General features: G+C 42.5%; 3 protein-coding genes across 12 annotated transcripts; 2 read left to right on the forward strand and 1 right to left on the reverse strand.

Moving 5' to 3' along the window:
- Nucleotides 1-583: 583 nt before the first annotated feature.
- On the forward strand, nucleotides 584-7,725 carry caprin1b (cell cycle associated protein 1b). Of its 3 annotated transcripts, none has more exons than XM_037254746.1 (18): nucleotides 584-747; nucleotides 1,367-1,531; nucleotides 1,809-1,871; nucleotides 1,951-2,037; nucleotides 2,139-2,368; nucleotides 2,442-2,524; nucleotides 4,463-4,678; nucleotides 4,779-4,831; nucleotides 4,923-5,006; nucleotides 5,164-5,331; nucleotides 5,473-5,581; nucleotides 5,662-5,723; nucleotides 5,825-5,914; nucleotides 6,100-6,246; nucleotides 6,398-6,551; nucleotides 6,644-6,820; nucleotides 6,997-7,103; nucleotides 7,195-7,725. In XM_037254746.1, the coding sequence occupies exons 2-18, from the start codon at nucleotides 1,367-1,369 to the stop codon at nucleotides 7,279-7,281; spliced, it is 2,082 nt and encodes a 693-aa protein (XP_037110641.1). In that variant the 5' UTR covers nucleotides 584-747; the 3' UTR covers nucleotides 7,282-7,725. The 3 variants fall into 3 exon arrangements, with proteins under 3 accessions (XP_037110641.1, XP_037110643.1, XP_037110642.1); XM_037254748.1 differs by having other exon boundaries at nucleotides 6,665-6,820; XM_037254747.1 differs by lacking the exon at nucleotides 584-747 and adding an exon at nucleotides 1,005-1,027.
- Nucleotides 7,726-8,015: 290 nt separating this feature from the next.
- Nucleotides 8,016-16,158, forward strand: nat10 (N-acetyltransferase 10). The gene is made up of 29 exons (XM_037255405.1): nucleotides 8,016-8,137; nucleotides 8,497-8,617; nucleotides 8,697-8,788; nucleotides 8,870-9,041; nucleotides 9,130-9,252; nucleotides 9,375-9,436; nucleotides 9,504-9,618; nucleotides 9,701-9,808; nucleotides 10,123-10,256; nucleotides 10,360-10,453; nucleotides 10,522-10,620; nucleotides 10,689-10,825; nucleotides 10,962-11,086; nucleotides 11,154-11,304; nucleotides 11,479-11,575; nucleotides 11,652-11,768; nucleotides 11,846-11,947; nucleotides 12,016-12,090; nucleotides 12,267-12,383; nucleotides 12,452-12,585; nucleotides 12,670-12,718; nucleotides 12,983-13,073; nucleotides 13,138-13,245; nucleotides 13,315-13,487; nucleotides 13,580-13,699; nucleotides 13,821-13,919; nucleotides 14,502-14,575; nucleotides 14,651-14,731; nucleotides 15,320-16,158. The coding sequence occupies exons 2-29, from the start codon at nucleotides 8,504-8,506 to the stop codon at nucleotides 15,462-15,464; spliced, it is 3,108 nt and encodes a 1,035-aa protein (XP_037111300.1). The 5' UTR covers nucleotides 8,016-8,137; nucleotides 8,497-8,503; the 3' UTR covers nucleotides 15,465-16,158.
- Nucleotides 15,506-20,624, reverse strand: adal (adenosine deaminase-like). Of its 8 annotated transcripts, XM_037255419.1 has the most exons (12): nucleotides 20,078-20,084; nucleotides 19,639-19,692; nucleotides 19,530-19,545; nucleotides 18,249-18,379; nucleotides 18,102-18,162; nucleotides 17,941-18,028; nucleotides 17,784-17,862; nucleotides 17,597-17,723; nucleotides 17,132-17,212; nucleotides 16,559-16,697; nucleotides 16,226-16,326; nucleotides 15,506-15,970 (listed from the first exon to the last, which is right to left on the reverse strand). In XM_037255419.1, exons 4-12 carry the CDS (start codon nucleotides 18,335-18,337, stop codon nucleotides 15,779-15,781), a joined length of 957 nt encoding a protein of 318 aa, XP_037111314.1. In that variant the 5' UTR covers nucleotides 18,338-18,379; nucleotides 19,530-19,545; nucleotides 19,639-19,692; nucleotides 20,078-20,084; the 3' UTR covers nucleotides 15,506-15,778. The 8 variants fall into 8 exon arrangements, with proteins under 8 accessions (XP_037111314.1, XP_037111307.1, XP_037111309.1 ...); XM_037255412.1 differs by having other exon boundaries at nucleotides 19,639-20,232; XM_037255414.1 differs by lacking the exon at nucleotides 18,249-18,379 and adding an exon at nucleotides 19,223-19,352 and having other exon boundaries at nucleotides 19,443-19,542; nucleotides 19,589-20,232.
- Between the last annotated feature and the right edge of the window lie 1,105 nt (nucleotides 20,625-21,729).

A 21,729-nucleotide genomic window follows, 5' to 3' on the forward strand; every position in this document is an offset into this window, starting at 1 on the left:
GCCCTGTGAGACTTGCCTGTGATTTAGGGCTATATAAATAAACTTGACTTAACATAACTATTGCAAATCACAATTATTGCACTATGCCTTTGGAGATGCCTTCCAAATATGAATGTTTACAAAACAACAAAATATCAAACATCAAGATATCAAATTCCCTGGTTTAATTACCGAAAAGCAAATACATTGTGATTGAAAAATGTTGTTTGCAGTTGGGTGAAAAATACATTTAAATTCTTGAGAAATAATGTATTTTATGTCTCAAATAGTCGGTTGCAGAAAACGAATGTAAAGCATTTATTTGGATTCAACCACAGTACCACACATCTCCATCAAAGCTAATGATTGTGCAGATTTTCCTCCTGGAAGCTTACGCTTATATGCCTGATTAAAGTCAACGACAAGAATGAGCGTATTATTACTAAAGTTTTATTCAATTCATGTAATTACTTTCTAAAAATATTATTAAGAAATCTTCTTGTACGACCATGTAACCATGTCATTTTTAAATGTACATTTTCAATTTTATTTTGACTGGCATATCTTGGACAGCACAAAACGGACATTCGATTTGATAAAGCGGTTCTCCCTCCTTCTAGCCGTCTCAGTTGTCGGTGAGGCCGGCGGGGCGGATCCCACAAGGAGTCAAAAAGAAAGTAAAAGCAACAAAGAACACAGTAACAATTTAGCCGTCTTGTGCATTTCTCCATAAATCTCCCCGGTGGATATATATAGAAAAAAATCAAGGTGGGTGAAATTGCTTGCTGTGCTTCGCGGAGGAAGCGAGGCTTGCTAAGCTAACACACCGCGAGGCAAGCAAGCGTTGCGTGATAAGGCTAATTGCTAACGGGTTAAGCTAACGGTGGTGCGGACATTTTAGCAAACCTCACAGATCACTGGACAACTCGCCACGGTGGAGCAAAAATCTGATTAAGAACATTTTATTACCAACTCGCTTTGAAAGTGAGCATACACCCAATCCAGAAGAGTGTTTTTTCCCCGCAGTACATCGATTTAGGAAGGAAAGGTAACGGTGGCTTGTTAATAACCTGCTTGGTTAAGTTTATCACATTACGAGAGAATTTTACACACCACAATGCTTGACGAGGACTACGAATCATCGGGTCTATCATTGTGAAGTAAATTTTTATCCTTTCATTAATTAAACACATATAATACGCTTGAGTTGTTAGTGTTAAAGCCAACATTAATTTTCTGTCATTTCTTTCTTTGATATATTTTTTAAATTATTTTTCTATAATTTGCTTGATGTTCCACAGTCGGGCAGCTTTTGCTTTCCATGAAGTATGAAGTCACTGGTTCAACCCTTGTTAACATTCTTTAACTTCTAAACTTGAATTGTCAGATGCCCTCTGCAATGAATGCCAATGGAACAGCGCAGTCTGCCAGCCCAGATGTGGGATCCGCTCCAAGTGTCGTGGGCAGCCGTGCGCTCAGTGGGCCGTCTGAAGTCCTGAAGCAAGTGCTTCAAGTCATTGATAAGAAAGCACGCAACATGGAGAAGAAAAAGGTAAACAGCGTGTGATGAGGCAGGCACTCATTCTGGTTTCAGTGGGACTGTTGTAGGTTAAAGGGTGGGCCATAAGTTGTTAGAAATGTCCTAATTTTACGACATTGATGTTTTCCATACAGGAGTATTACCTCCTGATGTCATTACTTGCTTTCCTCAGTTCTTTACCTTCCTACCTTCGGTATTTGTCCAACACAGGTTCAGAATCCATTTTATTTGATGCTGGCTCATCAACCAGAGTTACCTGTAGAATAAAATTTGACTTTGTCCATCACAGAGCAAACTGGATGATTACAAAGTCCGAAAGGATAAAGGCGAGAGTCTTAACCAGGACCAGCTGGTGAGAACATAATCATTCAAGCCAATCTTTACCAATCTGTTTTGTCAATAACGACTCATTTTGTCTTTTCTCATATCAGGAGGCCCTATGCAAATACCAGGAAGTTGTCAATAACTTGGAATTTGCCCGGGAGTTGCAGAAGACGTTTGTTGCTCTTGGTCAAGATGTAAGGAGGATTGGGTTGTGGGTCTTGTGGATCTTTCTTCATCCCATGAGTATCTATAATAGTGTGAAGCTGTGGATTTTTTGTAAATGTGTCGTCATCAGATCCAGAAGGCAGTGAAGAAATCTAACCGACGAGAGCAGCTGCAACGAGAGGAGGCGGGACAGAGGAGGCTGAAGACGGTTCTGGAGCTGCAGTTCCTCCTGGACCGCCTGGGAGACGAGATGGTGCGCCAAGACCTGAAGCAAGGATCAATGCTGCTCACAGATGTGGACCTGGTGGCCTTCGATGAGTTCTACAAGTTGGTGGGCCCCGATCGTGACCAAAAAATTAGGTTGGTGGAGCTAGTTTGTGGTAAGCATGAATCGTTGTGCTTTTGTTATTGTGTCTTAATCTCATCTGCTCAGGTTGGTTGACCAGTACGAGGAGGCATCTGTGCACCTTTGGGACCTGCTGGAAGGCAAGGACAAGGCTGTGGTTGGCACAACTTGTAAGTCCTCATTGGAAATTGAAATCTGGGACAAATAGTGGAGCAATTGCGCAAGATTTGAAGTGTAACCTGTTTTAACTGAGGAGTTTGCTACAGATTAGATCGCATTCCGCTTTTTGTCACAGCTGCTACCAGCATTGATGTGCATCCGTGTGTTCGCAAAGTATGTGTTTGACAAATATCAGTCTGGTTGACTCCGTAACTTTGTATTATATGTATGCTTGCAATCAGTTTTTCTTTCCTCTATGGCGCATAGCAACATTTGTCTTCATTTCAGATGATGAAATAACATGGCCGCGCTACTCATTTTGGTTGCCACAGCCTTTATATGCACTTTTTCAAATTTATTTTATTTATTGTTGAATGGGAGACATTTGGCGTGCGATGAGTTCAACCACAAAAGCTTCGCTTTTTGTATAAGTGCAAGGGAAGTTGTTTACACAGGATTTCACATATAAGTATTTTTGCCTTCTTCTGGTCACAGTACTTCTGGTGTCCGTAATGTGTTAGGAATTGTTTGTATGTGTGGTACTGTACCGTGATGTGATGAGGAGAGCTTATGGATATTGGTGTAACGCATTCTCCAGTCTCTTATTGCTGCATTCTACTTGGGTGAGGACTGTGGGGGGGAGCTTATGCTGACTCTGCAGCGAGGCATTTCGCGCCAGCAGCCTTGTCATCTGTGGTTTCACTTCACTGGTTAGATCAACGGCCATACGCTGAGGACGCTGGTGAACCAGTACTGTGTAGGCATTCATGATAAACTTCTCACCTCGGTGAGGGACGTGGGCTGATGGTGCTTCTGGCAATCTTCTTTTGGTGAATATAGTGGGAAAGATTGGCAGTTCTCCAGCTGGAATAATGGCATTCCTTGTTTTGTACTCCATAACAGATTGCCATTGTATTACAGCTTATGTGATGTTCCTGGCTTGCTGAAATGAGTCTGCACTCCGCAGTCAGGTGAAAATCTACTCGGGCCAGCTGCTGCTTGTAATTGGATATTCAAATAGTCTATGCATGATGATGTCTTGGCTATCTGGGGAATACATTGGATTCATAGTTATTCTTCAGCTGCCGTTGCAGAGATGTTTTTGCAAAACGCAGGCCACCCACAGCTCACCTTCCAACTCGTTCCTGCTTTTTCCATCTCCAAAAATATTTCCAAACTTAGGTCCATATGACCTTATTCTGAACTAGAATGAGCATTCATGCTTTTGTCTCCTCGTGTCTTCACTTTTGCAATTATCTCCTCAGCTTTTGCAACAAAACCTTTTAGGCCATGTAGAGATGGCTTGCTATGTTTTGTAAGATCCCGCATGTTTTAGGATTTTTTATTCCTATCTCTTTCCATTTTAGCTGTGGCTTACAGAGCCCCCAATGGTCAGGCATTCTCCATATGATACCTTTTGGATTTGGTCTCATTTTATTGTCCTGTCTTGATTACTGCAGTCTACTGACTGACTTTTGCTGACTGTATGTCCGTCACACTAGATTTAAAACATCTGTCGAGTGGGTCACAGCCTTGCAATCTATTGGCCCTGAATTGTGGCATGCAATATTTTTCAAACTAGAGGCTAAATTATTGTTTTGTTTTTCTTCTATTTGCTGGTATATGCAAAATGTTGCGATTCAGTGTTTTGTATGTGTGGCTTTATTTTAACTATTCGATGAGGCATTTTGTTCGGTCATCTCTGTGAAATGTATAAATAAAACTCTGGCTTTCAGATATGTTTTTTTCAAACAGTCCTTGAAATCTCATCATTGGCTATTGTTTTTCTTTGATTTTGATGTTTGTTATCGGATTGGTAATAACACAGCCCTGATACCATAGGTACATTTTGAATTCTTGTTGCACTTTGTTTTCAAGTCAAAAGCTGCCAAAGAATTCACTTTTCATCAGCGGATTTGCTAACTCTGTTGCTTTTGTCATTTGTATAGACAAAGCTCTGAAGGAGAAGTTGGACCAGGTTTTGCTGAGCGGTTACTTCGACCAGGTTCCAAGTCACCAAAATGGAGTGTGTGGGGAAGAGGAGGAAGGGGGAGAGGCTGAGGCTGGCGTGGAGGAGGAAGTGCAAGTTGAAGTGCCAGCCCCAACCTCGGGAACAGAAACGGTGGCTCAATTGTCTGAAGCTGAAGAGCAGCCTGTTGATGCAGGTCAGGGCGGAACTTCCCTCAAGCCCCACAACTGATTGTGAATCATAATTAGTCATAAAATGGCGGCTGTGCACTGAGCAAAAAGTTTCTTTCTTTACAGAACCCGAAATCGTTGAAGAGTACATAGAGCCCATTGCAGTGGAAACAAAAGAGGTTAGTAGTTAATGTTTCTCCAGCCGGTATGTTTTTTTTTTTGCCAACTGATTCTAGCACTGATGTTTGCTTTCATTCGTTTTACTTCCAGTTTGTAAACAGACAGTTCATTCCAGATGGCACATACAGCAACAGCAAACAAGAGCAAGGGGATGAGTGGACCACAGAAACTGAGGTGCACTGTCCAACTGTTTAACCTAGTCACCATTTTGTTTCATTACATTCAATTTTTTTCCATCTAGTCCGTCTGTCATCTGTTCTGTTTTTATTTTTATTTGATTACTTTCACCTGTTCGGTAAATGTCAAGTCTGTGCTCCTGTGTGCCTCACAGGTGATGGCTGCCATGCAGCAGCCAGTGCAGCAGGCCCCTCCCCCTATTGCCATGGAGACTCACCCTTTGACCTTGGTGACTCCTGTGCCGCCGACTGACCCCATGGTCAGGAAGCAGGTGGTGCAGGACCTGATGGCCCAGATGCAGGGAACGTACAACTTCATGCAGGTAGGACTGGACTGGCAGCAGCTGCCTCCCCAAATTCCAAAAACTTTCATGTTAGGTTCTCGAGTGACTCTAAGTTGTCCATAGGCTTGAGTGTGAATGGAGGTATGTTTAGCACAATGCTAATTGGACCTCTGATCACAGGACTCCATGTTGGACTTTGATGGACCGCCCATCGACCCTGCCATTGTATCGGCCCAGCCCATGAAGCCTGGTCAGCCTATGGACCTGCCACCGATGATGTGCCCTCCAGGTAAGCCAGGAGACGTGAAGAGTCATTGGCATGGCATCTTCGCAAGGAGGTTTGTTAACAAAGCCTCCAATGTCTTTTAGTTCATCCTGACTCACGGCTTGCGCAACTCAACACTGTTCCTGTCCAAACTGAGCCTGCACATGTGAGTGACTTGACGATCCATGCTTGTTTTTTTGTTTTTTTAATAAACGTTTTTGTCCGTCTGCTATGACATTTTACGTGATTTATTTATTTATTTTGCAGGTACCCATCGTCTCCCAAACACCACCACCCATATATCAGAATTCTCACACGCCCGATTCCCGACCAACAGAAGCCATTGACCCCATCCAGGTAAACAAGAAAAAACTGTTGGATACATGCAGACAGTGTTATCTATATTATTTGAGGTTGCGCTTACATTGCAAAGGATTGTAACAGATGTGTGTTCTGTCAAATTGTTTGAAGTGAAAATGCACCATTAAAGCTCAGTTTCATCGTGAGTAGAACAAAAATGATACCTTCTCCGTTTTGGACAGACGTCCATGTCCTTGCCGCCGGAGCAGCCTCCGCCATCTGCTTCTCACCCGCCTGCCTCACAGACCCCCGTCTACCAGCCTGTCCCCAAAGCTCCTCACAGCAGCGGCATCAATGTCAACGCTGCACCATTCCAGTCCATGCAGGCGGTAAGGCCATTTTGTGGTTATGCTTCATCACTATCAACGTATTTGTTAGCTCCATCCCCCCCAACTCCTCTCAGTTCCTCTATTATGGCACACCTGGTATGCGTATTCGGCCTGTCCTCTTCACAAAAATGTTTCCCCTGGGTCCCTCTAGGTGTTCAACCTCAACGCGCCAGTCCCGCCTGCGAGTGAGACAGAGGCTTTGAGCCAGCCCGGCCAGTACCAGAACAGCTTCAACCAGGCCTTCAGCAACCAGCCTCAGCATCCTGTGGAACCAGCAGAGATGCAGCCTGAACAACTGCAACCTGGTGGGCAACCCCCCTTTCCCATCCTATCCGTGCTTATTTGATGCTTTAAACCAAGAATGGAATGAATTTGAGTTGATTTTGTTTGAAAATAGTTGGTGCCTTCCATTCCCAAGACCAGCCTGGAAGCCATCAACAGCCTTCGCAGCAAGGCCCAGGCTTCAACAGGCAGCCTCAGTCATTCTACAACAGCCGAGGCATGTCGCGTGGTGGACCCCGCAATGCCAGAGGCATGATCAACGGCTACAGAGGCTCATCCAATGGTTTCAGAGGTTAGCTTTTCCTCCAGTCAACTTTGGATTCATTGGGTACTACGACAGAACAATAGTCAATTTTCACTTTTATAATACCGTTACAAAGTGTATGTGCAGTCACATGTTTTTGTTGATGCCTATCTTATTTTAGTTGATGGAATTAACTCTAAAAGCAAACGCGTGTTAATTTCTAGGTGGCTATGACGGTTATCGCCCTCCTTTTGCCAACGCCCCCAACTCTGGTTACGGACAAACTCAGTTCAACACACCCCGGGATTACTCAAATGGGAATTATCAGAGGGTATGAAATTCTTATTCAAAAGTTTTTTATTGTTATTATGGTCTTGAAAGCTAACAAAAACTGTCCCTTTTCTTGTCACTGATTGCTCAAGGATGGTTACCAACAAAACTACAAGCGCGGAGCCGCCCAGGGACCACGAGGCGCTTCGCGAGGCAGCAGCCTGGCAATAAGATCCTGAAAGGCCTGTTGTAATGACTGAATAAATGCACCACACTGAAAATTCCAAATTCAAAAATTCATTTCCCCCAAGCTCACTCTTGCTCTCTTCAATATGTTCATCATTGATCCTGTCTCCTCCAATCAAAATAGCAACTGCTTTGATATTGGAAATGGGAAATCATGTAGTCTGGACACAAGTAAAGATGTAAATGCAATCAGCCATTTACAGAGGCCATGTGATAACAATATTCCTGGAAACTTGAAAGATTTCATAAGTTATTTTTTGTATTAAAATGCATCCGCCACTGCTGGTCCAATCCATGGGAGTTGATTCCCCATTCTCAGTTATTGTCATTTTGGTTCTGGAAAAAACAAACATTTTACGTTCAACAAGCTCCCTGTCCTTGTTTGTAAATTGATGTTGCTTAAAGGGTTTCAATAAAGTTGTGTTGCATACCCAAGATTCTGGAGTTTATTTATTGTTTTCTTGAATATAATTAGCTACATTAAATGCAGCATGTTCTATTGTGTGAAGTGATTCACTGTTATTAGCCTACATACCATCTTATTTACTTTTGGTTAATGGTCACAGCGAGATGAAGCCTCCCGGGTGACTGGGCAAGTTATAGTAACAAGTGTAACTATTGTTACATGCTAGAGAACCATCAAGCTAAAGGCATTTATTTTAGACTGCACGTGCAAAAAAGCACTACGGATGGGCAGGACCAATGTCGCCGATATATGACGTCACGCCGAGGGGTCCTTCATGAAACGTGTCTCCCTCCATGTGAGTTTATCAACACCACGATGGCAGCATTCATCTAAACGAAAGTTTCGACTTCGGGGATTTTTAGGAAGCGTGTTAGCAGTAAGAGGTAACATGGGAATTGTTATGCGTGTATCCAAAGGTCGATTGTTTTCTGTTGTTTCACATCGACAAATATTCAGGCAATCTACTGTGAATGAACAGTCATGTTGACGCTTGCGATGTTGTGATGCAGCCCGATGCTGTGTAAAGATCCTCTTAAATCACCTTTGACCAATTCCTACTTTTACCTAGCACGACGTCCTCGGAAAAACAGAATAGGAAATGCACTTTTATTCCGTGTCATTTTCATTTGTTTGCCAGCTTTCACCTGTTTCTCTTGATGTGTCGATGTGGCCCCTAAAAGCTAGAAGCACTTTGTATAACATACTAGCTGTTACAACATTAAAGGAATTATTCTGTCCCCAGTACAACAATGGCAACTGTCCGCAAGAAGGTTGACAACCGCATTCGGGTCCAAATCGAGAATGGAGTCGCCCTGCAGCATCGCACCATGTTTGTCGTGGTGGGAGATCGTGGAAGAGACCAGGTAACGTCATGATTCTTTTACTGGGTTTGGGCTTGTTGGAACTCATCAGAATGACAATTTATTTGGGCTTATGGTCTAGGTGGTGATTCTGCATCACATGCTGTCCAAAACAAGCGTCCGAGCGCGACCTTCTGTTCTGTGGTGCTACAAAAAAGAACTAGGCTTCAGCAGGTGACAATACACGTCCTCTTCTCATATTTCTTTTGTGTTTGTTGTTTTTCACAATTGCCCCCCACGTGTGTGCCCAAGCAGCAATCGCAAGAAACGTATGAAGCATCTTCAGAAGAAAATAAAAACAGGCACATTGAATCTGAATCAAGATGACCCGTTTGAGCTTTTCGTCGCTGCCACTAACATTCGCTACTGTTACTACAATGAAACCCACAAGATACTGGGAAACACTTTTGGCATGTGTGTTCTACAGGTGAGTCCATCGGTACTTTTTTTCACATCCAACATTGCCCACGTGAAAGTGGAGATGAGATTGTGATCTTGTTTACATTCTTACACAGGATTTCGAAGCCCTCACTCCCAACCTCTTAGCCAGAACTGTTGAGACAGTTGAAGGCGGCGGTATAGTAGTCATACTGTTACGGACAGTGAACTCCCTCAAGCAGCTCTACACAATGACTATGGCAAGTCTTTCGAGTTCTCGTTATATCATTTTATTAATATAAAATTAAATTAGCTCCCTTTGAATTAAGCGAATCTAGCCAAACTGCACCTTTAAGTTACATCGATCGAACTTTTCTTCCAGGACGTGCACGCTCGTTACAGAACGGAGGCTCATCAAGATGTGGTTGGAAGATTCAATGAGAGGTAAATTTTGGTCACATTTTGGAACTTTTTACAGCAATTACTAAGTGTTCCTCTTGTCTCGCCGTAGGTTCATCCTGTCCCTTGCCTCCTGCAAAAACTGCGTTGTCATCGACGACCACCTCAACATCCTGCCCATCTCCAGCCACATGGCCAACATCAAGCCTATTCCGCCCAAGACGCAGGTGCCCGTACATGAAACGCCGCCTGCTCATTTGTTGGCTCAGCGCTCTTGACCTGATCATTTCCCCGCCATTTCTTCCTCAGGAGGATGGTTTGTCTCCAAAGGAACAGGAGTTGAAGGACCTCAAGGAGACTCTCCAGGACACTCAGCCAGTGGGTGTGTTAGTGGATAACTGCAGGACCATGGACCAGGTGAAAATCTGTTTGATTGAACGTCTAAAGTTGAACAGTGAAGAACAAAATTTTTCTTTAATTCTAGTTCAATTTGGAAATATAAAATGTAGTTTGATTTAGTTATTGCTTCAAAAGACAAAAAAAATATTTTTTCAATTTTAGTTTGAGTTATTTTGTAGTTTTCGTTAACTAAATAACTTCCACTCAAAACATCAACCTTGGGGTTATCTGCCTCTTAAAAACATCTGCTAACGATTCAGGCAATTTTTTTAATGTAACATCCATTGTCAGGTGAACGTCAGAGATGTTGCAATTTGTGTGCTCTTCGTCAGGCCAAAGCCGTGCTGAAGTTCATCGAAGCCATCTCGGAGAAGACCCTGAGGAGCACCGTGGCTCTGACGGCTGCTCGAGGCCGAGGCAAATCTGCCGCGCTGGGGCTGGCTGTCGCCGGAGCTATGGCTTTTGGGTAGGAATAAACCAACAGAGCATAAAAAGAGGGCGATATGTCTCCTGAAACAACATCATGTTGCTTACAGAATTTGCTAAATGTGTTCTGATGTTGTTTCCAGCTACTCCAACATTTTTGTAACCTCCCCGAGCCCGGACAATCTCCATACCATGTTTGAGTTCATCTTTAAAGGCTTTGACGCACTTCAGTATCAGGTAATGTACATGAGCATCATGTCGCCAGTTTATCTGCCTGCGCTAAATGTCGTCTTCATCTGCCGTAGGAACATCTGGATTATGAGATCATCCAGTCGCTGAATCCCGAGTTCAACAAAGCGGTCGTGAGGGTGAACGTCTTTAAAGAGCACAGGCAGACCATTCAGGTAAAGCCGCTTTTCACGTTTTGGTTTTCAATGTGCGCATTGCGAAACACAAACCTCTTGGTCTGCAGTACATCCATCCGGGCGATGCTGTCAAACTGGGCCAGGCTGAACTTTTGGTGATTGATGAGGCTGCAGCCATCCCGTTACCGCTAGTCAAGAAACTGCTGGGACCTTATCTGGTTTTCATGGCCTCCACCATCAACGGGTCGGTACAATTTCACTGAATGTGGGGGTACACATACTGTGTACCGTGAATATAAAAAGTCTACACACCCCTGTTTAAATGTAAGGTTTATATGATGTGATGTCAAAAGTGGATCTGATTCTATTTGACTTTGCAGCTACGAAGGCACCGGTCGCTCTCTCTCCCTCAAACTGATCCAGCAATTGAGGGAGCAGAGCGCAAACAGTCAACAGAACATGTCAGCCGAGAACAGGAGCAGCACCACCGCCAGGCTAGCAGCAGGTACGCATGAATTGTACATTAGCGTAGCCTTCGTAGCCACTGACTCGTTTGTGGGCTCCCCGCGCAGCTCGCACGCTCCACGAGGTCAGCCTGCACGAGTCCATCAGGTACGCAGGGGGCGACGCGGTGGAGAAGTGGCTCAATGAGCTGCTCTGCTTGGACTGCCTGAACATTCCTAGACTCATCTCCGGTTGTCCTCTTCCACAAACATGTGACCTGTATCCTTTTTGAAAGGAGTTCAACATCCTCGATGGCTCGACGGCTTGTGACTGCTGTGACTTCAGTCGCAGCTGCTATGGGTTCATCAAAATAAAATCTCTTTCGTTCCAGTACTTGAATACTTCCTAAATTTAGTAGAAACTAGTATTGGAAACTTAACAAGCTGTGTTTAGATATTACGTGAACAGAGATACCCTGTTTTGCTACCACAAGGCGTCTGAGGCCTTCCTGCAGAGGCTGATGGCTCTTTATGTGGCATCGCACTACAAGGTGAGCCCTTAAAATGCTCCTCCACTCCTTTATTTCTTCTTCGCTCCACCTACTCACATCTTTTGTTCTCCTCAAGAATTCCCCCAACGACCTGCAGATGTTGTCCGACGCGCCGGCCCATCACCTCTTCTGTCTTCTGCCGCCCGTTCCTCCTACGCAAAACTCGCTGCCTGAGGTCCTCGCTGTGGTGCAGGTAGTAAACATGGAAATGGACCAGAGCCTGTCCTGTGCATAATGTTCCAAGTAAACAATTTGTATGGGAATATCCAGGTGTGTCTGGAAGGCGAAATATCCCGACAGTCCATCCTCAACAGCCTCTCCAGAGGGAAGAAAGCCGCAGGTGACCTCATTCCATGGACTGTGTCTGAACAGGTACACATGAGCTGGATCATAAAATGATCTTTGTTTGGAATTCATCTCATTGAGCCTTTGGTCTCCAGTTCCAAGATCCAGAGTTTGGCAGCCTGTCTGGAGGCAGAGTGGTGCGAATTGCAGTCAATCCTGACTATCAAAAAGTAAGACGAATTTATTTTTTATTTTTTATTATTACTTTTGTTATCTTTCCCTGTTGTGTACTATAACAACAGTGGGCAAAGCAAACTCTATAAAAGCTTGCTTAGATGAGTTAGTTAATATTAGCTAATACATACTACATTGCATGTAACTAGAGGTCTTTTTTTTTGCCTAACAGATGGGCTACGGCTCACGAGTGCTCCAGCTGCTGCAGATGTACTACGAGGGCAAGTTCCCCACCATGGACGAAAGCACCGTGCCGCAGAACAACAAAATCACGACCGTCAGCAGCGAGGTACGGGCGGCTAAACGGCTGATGGATTTGAACCAATTAAAATGAGACACAAATGAATTTGCTTTCAGGCCGTCACGCTCCTGGAGGAGGTGGTGACGCCTCGCAAGGAACTCCCGCCGCTGCTCCTTAAGCTGAGCGAGAGGCGAGCAGAGCGACTGGACTATTTGGGGGTCTCCTACGGACTCACAACTCAGCTGCTCAAGTGAGGACGCTTTGGTGTGGAACAAGCACAGCAAGGTCGTCCGTGTTCTCCTGTGAAATATTTCTTTTTTTTTCAATCTGACAGGTTTTGGAAGAAAGCAGGTTATACTCCGGTCTACTTGAGACAAACGCCTGTAAGTATGACGATTACTGCGGCTAAATTTGCCCATTTACAAAGGACTCAACTTTATTTACGCTTTTTCAAAATACCTAATTTTTTCCCAGAGAAAGGCAAAGTATTCGTCATTTTTATTTACAAAAACAGTTAAAATGGCTTTGCGATTATATTCTGATACGCCTTTAAAAAATGTAACTACCAATTCAGGTAAGGTACTGTCATTTCTTTTGTCACGACAATTATTATTATTTTGATAGAAAATCCAATTGTGCTTTGGCAGAACGACTTAACAGGCGAGCACTCGTGTGTGATGATAAAGGAGCTGCACAGTGAGGAGCAGCAAAGCCACTGGTTGTCTGCATTCTGGAAAGGTAAATGTCCACACCGCTTCCCTGGTCTTCAGCTCATGTAACTGAACCTTGTGGCACACTTCAGATTTCCGCAGGCGCTTCCTGTCTCTGCTCTCCTACCAGTTCAGCAACTTCAACCCGAGCCTGGCCCTCAGCATCCTACAGAACAAAGGCGCCAAGGAGGCCACGAACAGTAGGTGGACACGGGACGGCTCCTCGACGGCGACTCTCCTATCTCACTGGTCCTCTCTGCTCCCGGCAGCTTTGAGCGCCTCGGAGCTGGCAGCTCACTTCAGCCCCTACGACCTCAAGCGTTTGGAGTTGTACTCGCGCAGCATGGTGGACTACCACCTCATCATGGACCTCGTCCCGACCATGGCGCGTTTGTTTTTCCTCAAGCAGCTGGGTGACGTGTCTTTGTCAGCGGCGCAGTGTGTAAGCTTCTTGCTGTGAAACCCCTCGCTAAAGAATTGTTAGAATTTTTTGGTGCTTTTGAAGCTCTGTCTAAATCGGAAAGTGTTTTCCAGGCAATGCTGTTAGGCGTCGGGCTGCAGCACAAATCGGTGGAGAAGCTGGAGAAGGAAGTGGAGCTCCCAAGCTCGCAGCTCATGGGGCTCTTCAACCGCCTCGTGCGCAAATTTGTGCAAGTACGTTCATGCTATTAGAGCCTGACCGATTCATCTTTTTAATCTCTCTTAAAATTTGTCTCACATTTGTTTTTCACTGTTTCGGTGCTTTATGATCCTCTCTGTTCTCTGTACGCTGTAGATTTTTACCAGCATCCAAGAAAAAGCCATCGAAGCAGAGATGGCAACAACAAAAGACATCACCATGGAGCCGACTGTCCGAAGCCTTCAAGATGATCTGGTATGGCCGTTTTCACAAAGCCTTGCCAACATATTTAGGGGCAAAGCAAATTGACACCTGCTACCTTTCAATTTTTCATTATTCCCAAATAAAAGCCAATAATTAAAATTTCGGGGTATTACCTCTAATATTCACAGTTCTTGAACAATTCAAAGTGTTCAACTTTATTTTTTCAAAATCTCAAAATGAAAGACCAGAATTAAAATTTAGGGGATTCACCTCTACTTTCCACTTTTCTTGACCATTTTAAACCGTTCCAACTATTCAATTGGTGGGGCTGATTCAAACTGTTCCAGCTTACTGTTCAACTCATTCCTATTGTGTTTCGTCCTCCAAAATAAAATTCTGTGTGGAAAAATAATTTCCTCTCACAAGTACAGTAAAACTATATGTGAAATGCAATCGTCTTTTTAATCCCCAAATTAATTTAATTACAGTGGAGCAATTATTTAGTTGTCTTAAAAATAAATGTAAAAGTTTTTTCATTCTGCAATTCTGCTATCTATAAAATATACACTTTTTCCGTATTATGAATGCTGTGACAACTAAAAGTTGATAAAAGATCATTTCTTCTTTGATTAGAATGAGGCGGCAAAGGAGTTTGAGGAGAAACACGAGCAGGAGAAGGCAAAAGTGAAGGAACTTGACCTGGAAGAGTAAGCAGGCCACGTCTTAACTTGTGACAAATGACAAGCTTGATGCTGATGTGATGTCATCCTTTGCGGTTCCAGGTACAAGATCCGCGGACATGACGAGGAATGGGACGAGGTGCTGAAGAAAGCTGGAAACACGGCGATGGTCAGCATTAAAAGGTGGAGTAGCAACACTCTTCACTGCAAAGGCTTCATTTGCAAGTGGTTCAGGTTTCAAAGTAGGTTTTTGTTGTTTAGGGTTTCAAAGTAGAGTAAGGGTTTCAAGGATATCGGCCCTCAAGGACTGGAGTTGCCTACCCATGCATGCTTTTTTTAGTTAAAAAAAAAAGATTATGCATATTAGTTTTTGTCAGTAAAAAAGTGACTGTTTAATAATGTATATTTTTTTCAGTAAAAAAACAAACAAACATGCAAAGTAAAGCTTTAAGTAAAACAAAAGACTATGTAAGGCATTTTTTTTAGTAAAGCAATGAACATGTATAGTAAGGCTTTTTTTAGTAAACAAAATGACCATGTATCGTAAGGCTTTTATAGTAAAAAAAAAAAACATAGTAAGGCTTTGTTAGTAAAAAAAAAAAGAAATTACCATTGTAAGGTTTAAGGCTTTTTTGTTTGTAAATATACATGGTACTTTGGACCATGTATAGTAAGGCTTTTTTTGTAAAAAAAAAAAATAATAATTACCATTTAAGGCTTTTTTTTTTTAGCAGCAAATATACATGGTGCTTTTCAATCTGCTCCCAACAGTGACAAGAAGAGAAAACTTGATGTCACAAAGGATGTGGCGAGCAATGGTGGTCTTCAGCACGGGAAGCAAAAGAAGGACATGCAGCATGGAAAATTCAAGAAGAAAGACAAACGTGGAAAATTTGGAAAGAAGGCGCTCAATTAAATTGAGGATGAGGGAAAAAGGACTGCAATGTTTTTTTTCGTTTTTTTTTTAATTGGAGGCAAGAAATGGACAGAAGTTTAGTTGCTTATTTTTCTTACATCACAATCATGTGTGCCTAATATATTCATACATAGGCATGTCTACATTGTTGTATTCATTTAAAATTATACAAATCAGCACGAGTGTCAAACACAACAGTTTCAAGTGTTTTCACTTTTTGTAATGTTATAATTGCTATGAAAATGTAAATAGGTAGTCGTTTTCCCTTTTCTATAAAGTGAGGTAAGCGGTTGGCTGACACGGCGCTCAAGTTGTCATTTGAGCACGTGTGGCTGTATTTGAGTCCACTTGTGCTTCAGTTGTTGCTTGACCGCTTCCTCTGCAAAAATGAAGTCGATGGCTTGCTGAGAGAGCGTCCACACAGCCTCCCGATCCAGACCAAATGTGGATGCAGCCAGCTGGTATTCCTGAGACAAGTCTGTACTAAACACGCCTTTGTCGTCAGTCTGCCGGAGGACAAATCATCAAAACTGGTGAATGACCAGTACAATATAGAAACAACTTTGAAGTCACTAGCTCATTTTTAGGACCACACTAAAATGACAACATTTATGTACAAGGCAACATGTCTCGATTTATTCACAAGACTAATGTGCACAGCATTGCGTAAAGGTTGTGGCCATTAAAGATGAAAGACAAGGATGAAGATCATGGAGTGGCACAGTACCACAACAGCTACTTGAAAGAGAAGCGAGACTTACACAAATGACGCTTGGGTGTCCCAACTGGTACCAATATTTGAAGTGATGCTCGGCGTAACATGGGACAGTTTGTCCTTTGACGTTTGATGTCAAGCAAAGCTCTGGTGGAGGAAAGAACATGTTGAATGACACTTGGGTATTTGCTTGCCCCCATGAGTAGAACATGCACTTTTAACAGCTTCAAGTTACTGCTGAGGCCAACTATTGCATGCTCCTTCTTCTTCTGGTGACATAAAACATTTCAAATATGACATGTCACTCCAATAGTGTGCCTTAGTCATTCTACTTGCGCATTGATTTGTGTTGCAAGTGTGGGCAAAGAGCATGCCTCACCCAAAGGGATGTGATTCTTCACCACCTGGTCAACGAGGCTTTGCGATCCGCCCGCGTCAGGATGCAGAAAGGTGCCGTGACCGATGCGGTCTGGCGGAAGGTTGAGCAGCAGCTCCGACTCCTCCAGCTGAGCTGGCACCTGGGACAATTCATCACCACCCATCAGCATTCATACGTCTCGGAGGCCGACGCACTTCATTAGATACACTGTCCCACTATGCTATTAGTGACTCGGTGCTAAATTAAGATTATATAAATATTTTCTGCTTTTTTTCCCCCTCAAAGTTTAGGGCTAACTTTGTAAAAGTTCCTTGTTTGTTTTAAATTGATCAGTTTTGACAAAAAAAAAAAAACCTTATTCTTGATTTAATTAGTTTTGCAATTTAGCAATCTACAGGAAAAAAGGCTTGATCCAGTTTAGACGGATTTTGTCAAAAGCAATGTTACCTGAACAAGGTTGATTGTCTGCAGTGAAGTACTGCATCACAGTGAGACTTGTTTCTAATATTTTGGTTGCCAAGGATCTCAATAGGAAGACGTTCCAAATATTGAGTGCATGTTTGAATGTCTTACTTCTGAGAGGTGCAGCGATAACTTGAGTCCACTGTTCTTTGCTCGTTGTAAGGCAGGAAGCAGGTCTCTACCGTGGCCCACCTGAAAACCACCATTCGATCATTGTCGATATCATTTATTGAATGGAAGGACTTGGAATGGGCATTACACGCCTCGAAAATTAACCTGTGATTTGTATTTTTAGATGTTATTGTCAAATTTAATTTGTCATTTTCACCAACTGTGAACTGATGGTTTTAAAACTTTTTCCTAACCCTAAACCCAACCCTATACTTTTCCCAAGACAACTTTTCTCCTTTAAAATAATTCTGTTTAACCACAATTAAAATGTAATGTCTGATTTTCATTTGTTAAATTTCGTCATTTCTTTTTTTAAATATCAATTAAGCCAATTGGTTATTCTTTATTTAACAGAAGGATACCAAGAATTTGTCACTACGTGACTGTGAAAACATTTAAACGTACTGTCGGATCCCCACTGAGATCAAGTCCAACCACCAACCCATCAGCAGACAGCATGAACTCCTCGGCCAGCTTCACCGTTTCCATGGCAACCTCGGTCCCATTTCTGCGATCGATGGCTACTAGAAACCTGCAGTATAAATGACGGTAAGCGTCTCTCGTGAGAGAAGAATATTATTCATGTGCTTACCTGACATCAATGTCCACCTCCTCTCTACACTGCTGGATTGCTTTTATTACAGTGTCCACATAGTTCTTTTTAGTCAACCCTGAAAATCAACAACATATTAGTAACAACATAACTCCCGGTGATGGGTAAATTAAATAATCCATTCAACATCTCAAACCTGTTTTCTTCTCCTCTCTTGGTGTACTCCTCAGCTCTAAATATTTGACGCCGTCTGCAGCAAATTCTTTGATTACATCTGTCGCCACCTAGAATGGAAGCTTGAACATTGCCACGGTGCTTTGGGACAACATTTTTTAAAATGACATGATTGATGATCACCATCAGGATGTCCTCCTCCGTGTCCACCAACTGATGAATGACCTTGAAGACCTGAAAGCACCTGTAGCACGCCATGTTGTCATAAAAAGCCGCTGCGATCAAGTGCTGATTAGAGCGCACATACAGTAAGTGGTCTGGTCTACGTACTCATCCAACGTTCTCCGCTGGCCTTTGTCGATGGCCGTCATGTGATGTTCAATGTTAAGATGTGGCTTACGTTTAATGAGCTTCTCCATGGTCTGGAAGCTCACCGACCCGTTAAGGTGAGCGTGGAGCTCCTGGTAGGAAAATGAACTCAATCTAGATTGCCTAACTCCCCACGGGCTTTCAAATACTACCTTTAAAAATAACTGGCCGATAATTTTGACTCACCACTTTTGGGAGCTTCCGATAAAAGACATCGCTATTCTCCTCCATCGTTAAAAGAACATAAATATCGACGAGTTTGTTAGCAATGAAGAGTTTAGTGTCTATAAGACGGGAGGCCTTTCTGTGTTTTCAGGAACTATTTGGCCGTGACACACGCTCAAGTGCAGCAAACAAATAATCCGTGTGTGCAGAGAGAAAGGTTCCGGCTCTTTGGCCATTACTAAAGCGATTCTTTACTTATTTAGCCAATTTCAGCAGTAAAAAGCTTAATAATTTGTATTTCAATCATTCCATAACTTAATTATTTTTCATGTACGACTTATGGCTGCAATTGTGACTTGATGAGACAATACACCATAGTTTTTTGCTTTTGTAGTGCTTTGGAAAAGAAGTAGAGACAAACATTTGGAGGGCGACAGGTTAGTGTTTGGGTAAGAATGTAACTTGAGACGTGGTCTAAATTTAGCTCGACTTTCTGCCACCAAATTGTGACTCCCTCAGGCACATTTCCAGCGACACTCCCTCCAATGTGCTGCCAAGAAAAATAGAGCCCTTACAGGGCTATAAGGGCTGCTCGACTATGCAAAAATTATTAGTCATGATTATTTTGGTAATAATTGGAATCACAATCATTCAAACAATCACCCCACTTTGGGTCCACATGAAAAGTGGCACAAAATACTTAAAGAAAAATACGCATAATGGAACAGACATGTTAACTGATGCGGGAGCTAATGAACAAACATAATTTGGGCATAAGATTCAATTCGCTGGAATTTTCCACAGGTGCAACGTTCCGACAGCTTTTCTGAATGTGGCTGGTGGGAACTGTTCCTTCACAACCTGCTTCATTTTTAGCTCTCCTGTACATCACTCTGGATCCTGCAAGACTTTATATAAAGAGCAAATAGTGCATGCTAAGCAAGGAACAGTGTTTCCTTCAAGGAGAAAGAACAGACAAACAAGCTTTACCTGTATAGCCGCAATGATAGTCAATAGATCTCCTTCATTAAAGGGGAGGTTAGCTTTATAAGATGAATCTGTATACACAGTCTGTACCTTTGGGCCATGGTGTCTATCGGAAATTACATAAATCAAAATGTAGGATTAGTTTTGTGCTTATATTCATCAGACAGTCATTGCATGTTCCTGCAGATGTTTTTTTCACCTTTGACATGGAAAGACAGTTGAAGTCCCCCTCACATGAGAAGTAATGCTCCTGCTTGCAAACATTACATTTAAGAAACAATCAGTCACAACTGAGCAAAAAGTAAGCTGAATTGAAATAAACTTTCCATTTCTCATTCTTGTACTTCCAAATTTGTCAAATAAAATACTGTGCTGTCATCTAGGGGTTGACAGTGGAATTACACCAAAAATAAGCAGGGGTGAGAACTGTTAGAAACCGCTAAAAGCTGTGAAATAGAGAGGATGGATTTGCAAACATTTCATGTCAAATCCCACCTAGTACACTAGTCATGATAGACATCTATTACAGTGCAGTAGATGGATATTTTGATCACTGTAACGGTTACAGTGTTACAGTGTAACCTGTTTACTTTCAAATCTACTTCTTGGGTTAATATCCAAAGACTGCAAACATCTACCTCTTTGTTTAAGCACAGGTCATTAACAACTTTTTTTTTTTTTTTTTAGTATCTTGGGTCCTGTCCCATTGCACAAGAGTGGCTTCATATGCCTGTTGTGCACACTTGTGGTTTCAAGATTATATCTTCAACCTTCTGCTGAACCCTCACAGATGCTGAAAGCCCAGGAAACAGGAAGGAAGACCAACTTAATAAAATAAAATACAAGATGAAACCCCCCTTAAAAAAATCCAAATAAAATATAGAAACATGTTAATCCCTCAAAATGCTCTAAAATAAACATTGACTATACCTGGTTGCAGTTCAAGATGACACAAAGTATAATATGGTCAGACATACAAACTGCTAGTACAAGACAACGTCCAAAACCACGCCAAAGTCATCGAACGTCAACAAAAAATGGTCGGGGTGCAGAGCCTAACACTTTGGAGCTATGAAATGAAAGTAAAATTACTCCGGCACGAGGAAAAATCTTGTGGACAAAACGCGACCACAGCACACTGGTAACTCAGTCACACCTCCTTCAGTCGAAGCGTTCAAGTTTTTCCTCCCACGAGTGTTGGCTCGTGAGTGAACGATTCGTTCAGAAGAACGAATCTATTTCAGTGAACGAGAGTGAACGAATCACTTCCTAAAGGGATTCGTTCTTTTTTCAGTTCATTTGACTTCAGCCAGTAGGTGTCGGTAATGCGCATTGAAGCTGCTGCCACCTCGCCGCAAAACAAAACGAAGAAGGAAATTACGTAACTTCCCGTTCACGAACGAGTCGTGAGTTGCATTTCCCGTTCACCAACTGAACGGATCTTTGAGTGAACGAGTCAATGAGTGAGTGATTTGCATTTCCAGTTCATCGCGAGAACGGATCAGTGAGGGAACGAATCCTGACTTTCCCGTTCACAAACGAGTCATTGGGTCAACTGCCTTCCTTCTCGTGCATCAACGGATCAGTCAGTGAACGTGTTGCATCTCCTGACGTGAACTATATTGCTTAGTTGTGTGTTTTGTGTGTTATTGAAGTTTTAAAAAAAAAAAACGGATCAGTGTGTGTGGAGGGGGACGATTCGTTGAACGATTTTGACCGAATCTTTTGAGTGAACGGATTCTAAAGATGCGGTTCACTTAAAAGAACTGGAATGCACATCACTACCTCCCACCTTTATTTGGCATTGCGCATGTGCAGGATGGCAAATAGCTGCGTGTTTACTGTTTTTGTATTTTATTAAAACTTCTAAAAACTTTATACAGTAAAACTGTTGTCAGCTTTAAAATGCACACACCTGTTCATTTTACACCACCAATGAGATTACAAAACGACAATGCATCTTCACATTGATTTTCCATCCACTCATGTGCATGAATGTCGTATTAATTCGGGGATTTTTCAATTGTTCCTTTCCCTGGATGTAATAATTACTTGTTGCGACTTCACACATGTAACACAGCTTGAAAAAACGTCTTGTTACAATTATGTCAGAAGGTTGCTGCTACAAAATAGTTACAAAACACTTTATAAAGAACATTTAGCAAACGGTTATTGGGGATTACCGTATAGGCCCGAATATAAGACGAGGTATTTTTCATTGAAATAAAACTTAAAAAGGGGGGATCGTCTTACATTCAAGGTCTAGACAATCTAGACAAAGGCTTTTTTC

This window comes from Syngnathus acus, chromosome 6 (genome assembly GCF_901709675.1).
Source record: "Syngnathus acus chromosome 6, fSynAcu1.2, whole genome shotgun sequence".
Taxonomy (NCBI): domain Eukaryota; kingdom Metazoa; phylum Chordata; class Actinopteri; order Syngnathiformes; family Syngnathidae; genus Syngnathus; species Syngnathus acus.